This window comes from Rosa rugosa, chromosome 3 (genome assembly GCF_958449725.1).
Source record: "Rosa rugosa chromosome 3, drRosRugo1.1, whole genome shotgun sequence".
Taxonomy (NCBI): Eukaryota; Viridiplantae; Streptophyta; class Magnoliopsida; order Rosales; family Rosaceae; genus Rosa; species Rosa rugosa.
The window spans coordinates 56,840,615-56,853,115 of record NC_084822.1 but is presented as its reverse complement, the minus strand read 5'-3'; the positions used below and the strand labels follow the sequence as shown (position 1 = coordinate 56,853,115).

The window sequence follows — 12,501 nt, the reverse complement described above, 5'->3', positions numbered from 1 at the left end:
TGGTTAATTAAGCACTTGGCTTCATATATGAACTGCTCCTTTAGTGTCAGGAGTTCTCAACATATATTGAAAACCAGTAAGAACAAAATAGAGAGTACAAATAAGCCTCATTTGGCATCTCATCTGAGGAAATGCATACACAACCTCACAGCAAAACCTGAAAACAACAAATGAACCCGCACACTAGAATTCTATATAGGATTCCACCGACTTAGATTGCAAGGAAATGGTAAAGTATGAGGGACAACAGCATCGATAGAAAAAGGGCTTGTTTATCATCCATATATTCTTTGTTGCGGATCATATTTCAGCAGCAATTTCTGTGGCACCGACTACTTTCTCATCATGGTCACCACCACCCTCGAGTTGGCTCAAGTTTCCTTTCTCCTTGATGAGTTGGGTGTGGTGGTGCTTGCAGTAGAGTCGGCCCTCATGTGCAATGTAGTTCGATGGGCTGATTGTACACCCTCCATGTGTACATTTGAAGCACATCTTGTGGTAGGGAGTTCCATTCACCGAAACCTTTTAATCAATCAAATTTCAAAAGCGTTAATCTTGCTTGCTTTTTCTGCAAGTGAGTAAACTGTATGATGTGATATTAATTAGTTACGGCTAGAAGTTGGTGTTACCTTTTCTGTTGGATAAACAGTTTTCTTGCAGCCAAAGCATTTATCTCTGGTTCCACCAAACATGCTTGAAGCTTTAGCCACTGCAGCTTTCTGTTAAAACAGGTCAATGTCAAGATCGATGCTGAATAGATTTTAAGAAGTTGTGTATAATGCATAGGCTATCATCATTGACTTCTGGGGAACACATACCTCATTATCAACAGGTCTCTCTGGTTTTACAATTTTTGGTGTGCCTGAAAAGGAAAATAAAATACAATAGGAAATTGATCCAAAGTAAGCCACTTAGAGAGAAAGTAATGTTGGTTACTTCGGCGAATGCTATCAGGTTTTACCTTCAAAGCTTTTGTCAAGACTGCCAGTTCTTTTGAAGAGTTGATCAAAGTGTGGCCTGCAGTAAAGTACTCCCTCAAATGAATTGTAGTTGCTGAGCTGCAAATTTGATGAAATTCCGTAAGAAAACCACAAGTATATACTGTGCAAGTTGGAATTATTGGCTGTTTGTTTTAATATACAAGCTACATTTTGGCAAACTAGTCCAATATATATATATATATATATCACATGGAAGCAACAGATGAAAAGTAAGATCTCAAAACGGAAACAATTTCTAGATAGATCTAGATAGAACAAAGCCAGAATTTTTAAGTCTGACAGTCTCAAATGTCTAGTTCAGTTCTCGGGTTTGAGCTAAGAACTATATCCCTTTATCAAATTTGGGGGTCTGATCTATGATTCTGTAATATCAAGATGCGGTTGAATTTTCTAGATATTCAATGTTCAAGAAAAATGTATACAGGATAAGCAACATATAACAGAGTTTACTCTAAACGAGAAAGAAGCAACTTGATCATACAAATGGAAATTTGAAGAAATAGTTTTACTGAACCAAAATATATTATTGTGATTAGCACTCTATGACCTACTGCAAGCTATGAGGTCCATTTTGATCTCAAAATCACTGTGAACACTCATGAAAAACACAAGAAAACAATGTTGCTAATTCAAGTGAGTGATTATGAAAATTAGTGTTGACACTGTAATTAATTGAATATAAATACTATATTCTATAAATACCTTGAGGGTTCCTTTGCAGTGGTGGCATCTAAAGCAGGCTTTGTGATAGATTCTGTTATCAGCTGTGAGCTTATCAACCAGATACACAGTTTTGTCACAAGCCATGCATTTCTGGGTTGTTCCTGCAAATGCCATTTCTTCTTCTTCTTCTTCTTGTTTTTCCTATTGACTACTACTCTTTCTGAGCTGAGGAGAGATTGATGAGGAAAATGAACGATAGAGAGTAGAGAATATGGGGGTTGCAGGGACCAAAAAGCAAGAAATGTGTAGACAGATTAAAGTTGGGTGCTGTTAAACAATCATGGTGTCCCAATTTTTAAGCACCCACCTACCACTGTCTGTTAGATATATTTTTTTTTCAGCTTCATCATTTGTCCACGAGCTCATTTTTAGTACATCTATGCAATTAAAGTGACAGATTGATCAAACAAGTATACGTACATATAAACCATTTTTCATTTCATAAATCAAGTAACGGATTAGATTAGGCAAAGTTGGTTTTTGAAGATAGTTATTGTCTCAACCTCAATTCCGAAAGATCAAAAGGTTTGTCCCACCTCTGAGAATTCCCCGCCCATCCTCTAAATACATATAAACCATACATTTGCCTTCATTATGCATCATGAGATGCTAGCTGGAAAATAACACCACGTGGGATTGTGCCCCAAACTTGATGACTTCATCATGAAATTAATAGCTGGCCAACATATATATATATACATAATACATGTCCCATTCAATAATTAGTTGATCAGTTGAGCTTTATTCAGAAAAAAAACATGACTATTTATAATTTCATTGCTTTGATTAAGTTCCATTTTAGTTAGCTGTGGGACACTAATTAGTGGGATACATGTATGAGTAGCAATAATGGGTAACACATCTGATCTGAGGAACCTTTTAGAAAAATTGAGCTTAAAGGAATTGCATCAATCATTCTTTTTTCCTTTAGTTTGATGCTACATGTCCTTCAAATGCCAGCATTTCATCTACCTGGCTTTGCATTCTTCTACTCTAAAAGATTAAAGATATCTTTCCTCCAGGATTCCATTATAGGGGGTGCACAGCTAATAAAGTAAAAGCCATATTCTAAAAGGTCATTCTACAATTCTTTCTCCATATCTTTCATATCTAAAAGTACATCGTTATAACTTTTAGTATAATAATTTTGAATCCAAAATGCTTAAGCTTCAACGTAATATTATATTGTTTTAGACATGAGGCATAAATTATATATATTTATGAAGTACATTTAAGAAACATTCCAATAATATATCAAATGCATGTCGATAAATAAATCGATTTTGAGGCAGATACAATTACAGCTGCGGATTATTTTTTTGATGCGACAACGTGGTCTCTTGCGCCAATTCTTCGACCACACTCCATGATCATGACATGCCAGCTGATTCCATGGGTGATGCATAATTGTACTGTCCCACATTGACTTCTGATTCCATAATTATTATATGAGAATGAAATGACTAGACTGTAGATAACATAATGAAGCATCATTAACAAGTTGGGCATTTGGTCTAGTGGTATGATTCTCGCTTTGGGTGCGAGAGGTCCCGAGTTCGATTCTCGGAATGCCCCTTTTAATCTGGCTTTATTACTTCTGTTACAATTTTTTTTTTAATGATAATGCAACTTTGATTATATGAGAAGAATTAGGGTTTGTACGTGAGAGCAATAAGTAATTTTAACATACTTTTTCCGAGATAGGGAGCTAAATTTCGGCCAAGTTCCAAGCGTACATGCACATCATGATACATGGGCACTTCAAAACATTCTAAAACTGCCAACAAACTACTCCTCAGCATATACCAAATATGCACTCTCAGGTTTCAAAATCTATATTTTCATCTTTCACTTAATAATAATTGTAATTTTCCATGTCTTCTTCGTCCTCAGAGTATCCATTAGAGTCTAATCATCATCAAGGTCTTCATAATCATCATCGTCTTCATCGTCTTCATCATCAAATTGAGCTTCAAGTCTAAGGTATCGGTCTTCATCATCTGACGAGTCATGTCTCTCAATAGCCTCCCCTGTAAACCATGAAACTGCATGGGGGATAATCTGATCTCGAATAATTGACCTACGCAAAAATAATGTCACTAAAGTACTGAAAGTTTACAAGCATCCAACAATCAATAGCCGCACTGAGAAAGAAAAAATAAAAAATCTCTTTCTTAAATGAGCTCACCCGATATTAAAATCACGTCCCACCTGATTTGTCCGCTTATAGGTCTGTTAAGAACGAGAAGCAAATAAGACCCTAGAAAAAAGTCAAAAACTAAACTAAGAGTTTAAGACCATGTAAATAACCAGCTTACATCATTTACTTCAAGTGCACTGAAAAAGGAGAAGAAACTATCACAATCTTCAGTTGTAGTGATTGACTTAGCATTCTCCGATCGTGTCAAGCATATATCTTGCGGGATACCATTCAACCTCAGTCCTACAGAACAACAGGTGGCCGTCAAATTGTAGTCAATATATACAAGCAACCATGTTAGCTGCATGCACATGCCTTTGAAGAAAGTAGGAACCCAACTCACCCTTTTATATCCTTCACGAGGGATCTGATGTAGGACGAGAATGGATCCAGTTTAGCCGAAAAACCATAAAAGTAAAGAAGCGGTGTAGAATCACGAATCGGATAAAGTGAGCCCTATCAGATTTAAGCCAAAAGTTAGTCAAATATGATTCAAAATCAAAACCTGACTTTTCGCACGAAAAACCTGAAAAGTCCAAAACCAAATCTTCTTGAATATTCCAGCGGCTAGTAACTTGATTACGCGTGAGTTACCTATTTTCCAATCACTCTTCTTGATTCTACACCGCTTCTTTACTTTTATGGTTTTTCGGCTAAACTGGGTCCATTCTAGTCCTACATCACATTCACACTTCTGAAGAGAAATACCATTGTAACAGCTAGGTCTCGGTTTGTAAATTGTAATTTTAAGATTGCTTTATGCCAGAACTGTATGGTATAATTGTTGTAGGTTTTGTTTACTATAATATTTTATGCACTGAACATGCAACTTCTGATGAATCTGGATAATCAACTTTTATCCCATGTTATAATTTATAATGGTTGGAATTAATGATTTTCCCTTCATTCATCTATGCATTTATTTATAATCAGATCAATTAACAACATTATCTGTGTCATTCCAGCCCGCCATTGAAGTGAAAGTTCGGAAGATGAAGCGGAATATACTCCAGTAAGACTACTCATATCTATTTTTTTTTTTTGTTTTTAAGTTTCTGTTCGGTAATTTCACAAATCGGCATAATCTAATTAAAGTATTACTTTGCACTAGCCGTGCCTCCATCTGTGCTAAGGATGTATATAATCACCGGAGGGAATTTATAGAAGACAAAGATAAACTGGGCGGGTTAAAATCGTTGGAGGATATATCAGACCAGATGCAAGCGGGCATATGTACACCAAAAAAGCTCAGAAATGCGATTTATAATCTTATGTTAGAGGTGAGATACTGCCTAACGACTTGTCGTGAATCTGTATATATGGCAAATTTTGTATTATTGTTCTTTCACTTCTGCTCTTGTTATGTACGTTGTTTACTCTTTTCTGAGAGGTTCGTGTGGGTCTGTACTTGTTGGTATACATGCAGAGTTGATAAGTGGATAGTGAGGAAAGAATTAATACCTGTACCGTGGAGGAAATAAATATGAAAGTCATATAGAAAAAGCTAGCTTTGTAGATTTCTGATTTATCTGATCATGATGATTAAAACTGATCGACTTTAATATTATAATGATGAATTTTGCAGGAGGCAGCAGATATACAGTTTGCAGCTGCAGAGAAGGCGGCTGCAGCTCAACAGTTTATACACGAGACGGTTGTAGCTGTGCAGTGCGCAAAGCAGGCGGCTACAGCTGCAGTGGCCGCAAAGGAGGCCACTGCAGCTGTACAATTTGCAAATGAGGCAGCTGAAGCTGCAAAGCTCGCAAAGGAGGCGGCTGAATCTGCACAGCTCGCAAACCGAACAAAGGAAACGTTTGAAAATGCAAAGCTTGCAAGGAAGGCAGCTGCAGCTGCAGAATTCGCAAAGAAGGCCGCTGCAGCTGCACAACTTGCAGAGGATGAAGTGACTCCGGAGGCAGTTTTAGAGGAGAAGCTCGGGAAGTTATTGTTATCCGAAGACTGCGGAGGAGACGAATGCAAACGAGACAACTGTAACTGCAAAGGAAAAGCTCGGGGAGCTCGGGATGTCATAAAAAAATTGACGTTTTGAAAATGATTTTGCTGTGGTTGTTGTATCAACTTCTTTTCTTTTGCGGAATCTCCAAATTTTCTTAAAGCGAGTTGCTGAATTCAAATCAATCTCTATTTCATATCATTCTTTTACGGCACAAACTTGATTTCATTTCGTATTGCATTTCATTGTTTTCTTTGACACGTACGGATGTCCAGCAATCGATAATGTCTTCAACTATAGAAGTTTTTTTTTTTTTTTGAGAAGACTTCAACTATAGAAGTTGGTTGTTGGAGGCAAACTAATTCCTTGTTAATCCAACTAACATCTAATGTAATTAATTAATTAACCAGGGAATTAGTTTAGTCTGGTATATGGATTAACATGGTCGATCAATTGCTACATTCCTTTTATTTTGGGGTAAAGGAATGGTTAATTTCATACCACGTGCAACGATAAAATTTAATTTCATACACCAAACTAATCAATTTCATTAAACCTTTAAAATGATAGATAGTTTTCTAAACAAAGGTGATTGTTGTAGACGGTTTTTTTTTTTTTTTTAAATTAGTGCATTTATGTGTGATTTTCTCTCTACTACTAAAATATTTAGACCAACAGATGGGTACGTGTATCACATGTACACAATGAAGGAAAAATTAACAAAATAACAACTCGCTCCTTAATTTGGGGCATAAAAGAGCTATTATAAGACCAACACGTAAGAAAAAAAAAAAAAAGCAGAGCCTTAGGGTTTTCTGGGCAGAGCGTGGCGGCGGCAGGATAACCGGCTAGCACCGGGGACTCATAGTCGAGAGCCGTGAGAAGAAGACCTTGGTGTCTACAATTGAAGAAGGTCGGAGAGATCTGATTTGTTTGGAGCAGTTCTCGACGACAGAATTTGCAGGGTCTGATCGAATCGGTGGTGGTCCAGGGAGGCAGAGGGAGGCCAACTTGGTGGGTTGTCATTTTTCGCACCGGCTTCGATCGAGAGGCGTCTGCAAGGGTCGCGTTCTCCGAGTTGACTGGTTTGCAGGTGGGATTTGATCGGTGTTTTGCTGGTCGGTTTTTGGCTGCAGAGAGGCTTTCACGATCTGATGGCTGGCTGGAAATTAAGGTCACCCGCCGGAAAGTTGGCTGGCAGCGGCGATGGCATGGCAGAGGGCGTGTAGGGTTTCTGCTGACTTGGCTTGGGTTTGGGCTTGGGCCTGGGCTCCAACTTCAGTTGGTGGGCTCTATTTTGTGGGCCTTGAAGGAGGGTGTCTTGCCACTCTCATTTATCACTTAATGATGAAGGTGGGCCTGGCCCAAGAGGTGGACTTTCTTGGGCAGTTGGGCTGATATCTTGTCCATGACCGATCGTTTGCGATCATGACTTATGTGGGAGTTGGTAATTATCTGGAATAAGATTGACATTTTTTTTCAAGCGGCTTATAGATAAGGAATTGCACCTATTTGTTTGCTAGGAAGTGGCTCTCTGTTAGTACCGCAATTGCGCGTCTGGCTAATAGAGAGACTAGTCAATGATTTTGCCCTAGAAGACACGGAGTTGTTCTTTGTTTATGGGTTCGCTTTACAAGCGGGCTCAAATTGACTTGTAATGAGTTTACATTACTTAGATAGGAGCTTGGTTGTTTCCCCGCCATTTTTCTGTCTTTAAGTGTATGTTACTAATGTTAGACTCTGGCTTATTGGCTGGTCATCTAATGCAATGAACCTTTATTTCAAAAAAAAAAAAAAAAGAGCTATTATTGGTTGAAGTCATTTTACTTTTATTGTGTACATATGACTAACGTATGTACGTGTATAAAAATAAATGAAATGATTCAAGTACATATTTTTTTTTTTTTGATATAGAACGTCAAGCCTTTCATATATCAAATATAAGTGATTACACAACATGACTTACCCCCAAAATGGCCACGTCAATATTAGGGATGGCAATGGGGCGGATTGGGGATGGAGATCACAATACCATCTCCGCCCCAATCCCCAATAAAAATATATTGGGGATTCCCGTCCCCATCCCCACTGGGGACTAGGTCTCCAAACCCGCCCCAAATCACCAATAAGAATTTAATAAATAAAATAATTTTTTTCTCATATTGCCTTTTCTAAAATCAAAATCTACAACAAATAAAATTAAAACATGATTAAATTCATAAATCATAATTCAGTTAGGGTTAGAGAGAACAATATGAACGGTTGGGATGTTGTTTATGAAGTTAGGGTTTATATGGTGTCTTTTATATTGTAAAAGTGTAACCATTAAGGTAAAGTAGTAAATGTATATATTTGTGATTTATATTATAAAAAAATAAATTAATATATACATATAATATAAAAATGTATAAATTAAATATATGTATATATTATTGGGGCGGGTTTGGGGATGGGGATTACAATACCATCCCCGCTCCATCCCCAATCTTAGATAGCGGGGATTGGGGATCCTCATCCCCATTCCCCATTTATCCCCGAATCCTCCCCCCATTAGGGGCGGGTATCCAATGAAGCTCCGCCCCGCTGGAGATTTTTGTCATCCCTAGTCAATATCAAGCCATGCAGGCTACCTTAGAGCAACCAAATGAAATCACTATGGTAATAGGACCAAGAACCAAAACCTAGATAATGTTAGGGCAAGAAAAGAAAATAAAAACCCTAACTTATTCAACGGAACCCAGGACCTCCCTACACAAAGGGGGCATCCCTAGGATCCACAGTAACCAGACACAATTTCTCCTCCATGGCAGCCTCAGTCACCGCCGTTAACTCCACCATTGCCAAAGCTCTTATACCACCAAGAGCTGAAACCCAAAGCCTACGGCCAAACACCAAGGCTCAAAACCGAACACCAAAAACTATAGCCCTAAGCCCAGATCCACCAGAAGGATCCAGACCCGAACCAGTCCCAGCATTGCTCAGATCAAGAGCTGCGGTAGCACCACCGCCCTTCCCCGACGTGGGATCAACTGCACCATTGCCGACGTCCACAAAATCTGCGGATCCACCATTCTGCAATCCAGACATTGTAGCACTACCACGTCCACCAACCTCTGAGCAGCCTGCAAAGTCGTCAAAACTGGCTCGCAGGCCTCCGCCACCACCATGAGAAGCATTGCCAAGACAGCCACCATCAGGACCCAACATCATGATCAATATATGACTTGTTATGAATCTATATATGTGACAACTTTTGTATTATTGTTCTTTTCTTGCTTCTGCTCTTGTTATGCAGTTTACCCTTTTTTCGGGGTCCGTGGGGTTTGGTGCTTGGTAAGCAGATTTGATGCGTACGTAGCTAGTGGGGAAATGATCAATGTGTACCATAAATAAAATAAACCACCTATATATGAAAGTCATATAGAAAAAGCTGGTTTTGTAGATTTCTGATTTATTTGATCAATGATCATGATGATTACTAATGGCTTTATTACCATCATAATGAATTTCGCAGGAGGCAGCAGATGTACAGTTTGTAGCCGCAGCGAAGGCGGCTGCAGCTGAACAGTTCATAGAGGAGACGATTGCAGCTGCACAGTGGGCAGAGCAGGCAGCTATAGCTGCACTGGCCGCAAAGGAGGCCCCTGCAGCTGCACAGTTTGCAAAGGAGGCGGCTGATGCTGCAAAGCTTGCAAAGGAGGCTGTTGAAGCTGCACAGCTCACAAAGCGAACAAAAGAGACGTTTGAAAATGCAAAGCTTGCAAGGAAGGCAGTTGCAGCTACACAAGTCGCAAAAAAGGCAGCTGCAGAAATCGCAAAGAAGGCCGCTGCAGCCTGCAGCTGCACAGCTTGCAGAGGATGAGGCAACTCTACAGGAGGCAGTTGTAGAGGAGAAGCTTGGGAGGCTGTCATTAGAAAGCTGCAAAGGAGACAAATGACAAGTTGTGTTTTATTGATCTTTTCTTGCTTTTACTCTTGTTATGTAGCTTAATTACTCTTTTTAAAGATGTTTCGTGTGGGTTCGGTTCAGATCGGTTTGGTTTTAGGCCGAAACCGAAAACCGAACCGAATTGTCGGTTCGGTTCAGTTCGGTTTGTGTATTTTTTGGTTCGGTTCGGTTCGGTTTTTTTTCGGTTTTTTTTTCTTTCAATAAAACAGTTTTTTTTTTCAATAAAACCTTTTTTTTTTTTTTTTTGGCAAGACAATAATCTTGCTTCGTAGTTCATAATCAAATTTCAAAGCTTCATTATATGAAATGGTTGGCTTTGGTTCTTGTTTCGAATTCGATCAACTAAGTCAAACTTAGTTACTCTTATAAACCTATATTTATATATCATACACTCCAAAGAGAAACCTCTATAAATTCAAAGCAAATAAAAAACCCGACCGTTGGATGCGATTATTACAATAAATTATGCGTGTGGTTAAAAATTTAGCAAATTTCACAATAGTTTCGAACCCGATCGGATTGGTCAACCGTAGTCACTTGTATGTTTTCTTGGTTGACCAATAAAGTGACGACCGCGAAACGTGCTTATTTTTTTACATCATGTTTGTAAATATTTCATTGATGGATGTGCGTTGACATAAGATAAAAATTTCAATTTTAATTACCAATACATTGGCCTATACCAATTTGTCTCCTAAAGTAGTATGACTTATATATTGTATTTAAATTATTGAGGTTCATTCTAAAGCAACCATGAAGAGAAAAATGAATTTGGAGAAACCAACCACTCGATGGAGAGATTGTAATGTTTTATGGTGGTTGTAAAAAATCCGGCCAATTTGGTTCTCATTTCGAATTCGATCAACTAGGTCAAACTTAGTTACTCTTATAAACCTATATTTATATATCATACACTCCAAAGAAAAACCTCTATAAATTCAAAGAAAATAAAAAAACTGACCGTTGGATGCGATGATTACAATAAATTATGTGTGTGGTAAAAAATTTAGCAAATTTCACAATAGTTTCGAACCCGATCGGATTGGTAAACCATGGTCATAAAATTTCACAATATTTCGGTTCGGTTTGGTTCGGTTCGGTTCGGTTCGGTTTTCACCTAGCCGAAACCGAAAACCGAACCGAACATAATCGGTTCGGTTTGGTTTTTTTGTTTCGGTTCGGTTTTTTCGGCTACGGTTCGGTTTTCGGTGCGTTTTTTTTTCGGTTTTCGGTTTCGTTTGGCCACCCCTACTTGGTATGAAGATTTGATATGAGGTCTAAGGAAAGAATTTGTTAAGGGTAAAAGGGTATTTTGCCAAGTCAAGTTAGATATACTGTTCTATAGTATAAATACATGTACTTGACTCTTGTATAAATAGTGTTAGTACTCTCATTCTGTAATGTGCTCTGTTTTCTTGATTAAATACAGACCTCTTCTTCGTTTTCTTTCCTTCTCCTCAAGATAATATACAAAGCTTTCATGGTATCAAGAGCCAGGTTCGATCGGTAACCTAGTTTTGCTTGAGAATTGCACAGTTTTTCGGTTCAGTTCATCAGTGTTGTTCGTCAAATCGCAATGGTCATGCCGATTGGGTCAGATAAGTGAAATATTTTGCCAAGTTGATTCTATCGAAATTGTTGATTCTATTCGAAATTGTTGAAATTCAAGGTTGTTTTTCCTTTATCGACGCTTTGGATTTATATGAATAGTGTTCGCGATCACTTTCTCAAGCTCAAAGTAGTTGCATCAGTGATAAGTTGGAATTTTGATATTTTAGTATTACAAACCCTAAAATTTTGGGGATTTTTGTTCAAAGGCGATTCACAGAGAGGTGAAAATTTGTGTCAAGGCAATTCAAAGAGAAAGCGAACTGGTATTCACTTTGGTCTCTGGGTATTGATTATCTAAATTCCAGTCTATTATTTGTGGCTATTCGTAGAATGGTTTCTTTGTGGTTGTGTTCATAACATCGAATCATGCAACCTACTGTGATTAATTAGAACCATTTTGATTGTGTGTAATGTTGCTTGTCTCCATTGGAGTACTTATTGTGTTGAAGCAATTGGAGTGATTTTTGCATTTGGAGAATATTGGAATGAAAGACAGCCAACAAACGGGACAAGGGAAAAGCAATTGTAAATGGATGAGGTTGTGCTTATACATATTCTTGGATAGTGTTATATACACTATGGATTATTAGGGTGTGATAAGGGATTGTTGGGATACAGAATTCTGCATTGATATTTCCTCGACATCAATGTTTACTCTGGTCTACAATCTACAATTTTGCTTGAATTGAACTGGGAAGATTTTGTGAGTCTCTTTTACAATTCTGTGTTACCTTGCATCATGGATAACAGTACTATGTTACAAAATTGTCTATTGTCCAATTTCTGCAATCTGATTCCAATCCGCTTAGACAACTCTAACTATGTCACATGGAAATTTTTGTTAGAGACAATGTTAAAAGGTTGTGGCCTAATGAAATATATCGATGAATCGTTCCCTTGTCCTCCAGCATACATGATCACAGAAGAAGACGCAGTCACATCTGAAATCACAACAGAGTACATAAACTGGAAGCAAAACGATTATGTTGTTATGACTTTGCTTGCTGCCACTCTATCTAGTGATGTTCTCTCTTTTGTTGTTGGAAGTAAAACTTCTAGTGAA

At 38.1% G+C, this 12,501-nt stretch overlaps 1 protein-coding gene, 1 long non-coding RNA gene and 1 other non-coding gene across 4 annotated transcripts; 1 reads left to right on the top strand and 2 right to left on the bottom strand.

Moving 5' to 3' along the window:
* Positions 1-26: 26 nt before the first annotated feature.
* LOC133736348 (LIM domain-containing protein WLIM1-like) lies at positions 27-11,502 on the bottom strand. Of its 2 annotated transcripts, XM_062163806.1 has the most exons (6): positions 11,497-11,502; positions 1,704-1,852; positions 962-1,058; positions 819-862; positions 630-719; positions 27-522 (listed from the first exon to the last, which is right to left on the bottom strand). In XM_062163806.1, exons 2-6 carry the CDS (start codon positions 1,836-1,838, stop codon positions 301-303), a joined length of 588 nt encoding a protein of 195 aa, XP_062019790.1. In that variant the 5' UTR covers positions 1,839-1,852; positions 11,497-11,502; the 3' UTR covers positions 27-300. The 2 variants fall into 2 exon arrangements, with proteins under 2 accessions (XP_062019790.1, XP_062019789.1); XM_062163805.1 differs by lacking the exon at positions 11,497-11,502 and having other exon boundaries at positions 1,704-2,077.
* Positions 3,228-3,299, top strand: TRNAP-UGG (transfer RNA proline (anticodon UGG)). Its single transcript has one exon. It is a non-coding gene; the product is annotated as a tRNA-Pro (tRNA).
* Positions 3,398-4,160, bottom strand: LOC133735910 (uncharacterized). Its single transcript, XR_009859340.1, has 3 exons — positions 4,043-4,160; positions 3,913-3,956; positions 3,398-3,804 (listed from the first exon to the last, which is right to left on the bottom strand). It is a non-coding gene; the product is annotated as an uncharacterized LOC133735910 (long non-coding RNA).
* Positions 11,503-12,501: the final 999 nt, after the last annotated feature.

Coding starts and splice junctions, on each gene's coding strand:
- LOC133736348 (XM_062163806.1), bottom strand. CDS start 1,838: ATGGCATTTGCAGGAACAACCCAGAAATGCATGGCTTGTGACAAAACT. Junction 863..961: donor TCTTGACAAAAGCTTTGAAG/GTAAAACCTGAT, acceptor TTTCCTTTTCAG/GCACACCAAAAATTGTAAAA. Junction 720..818: donor AGAGACCTGTTGATAATGAG/GTATGTGTTCCC, acceptor CTGTTTTAACAG/AAAGCTGCAGTGGCTAAAGC.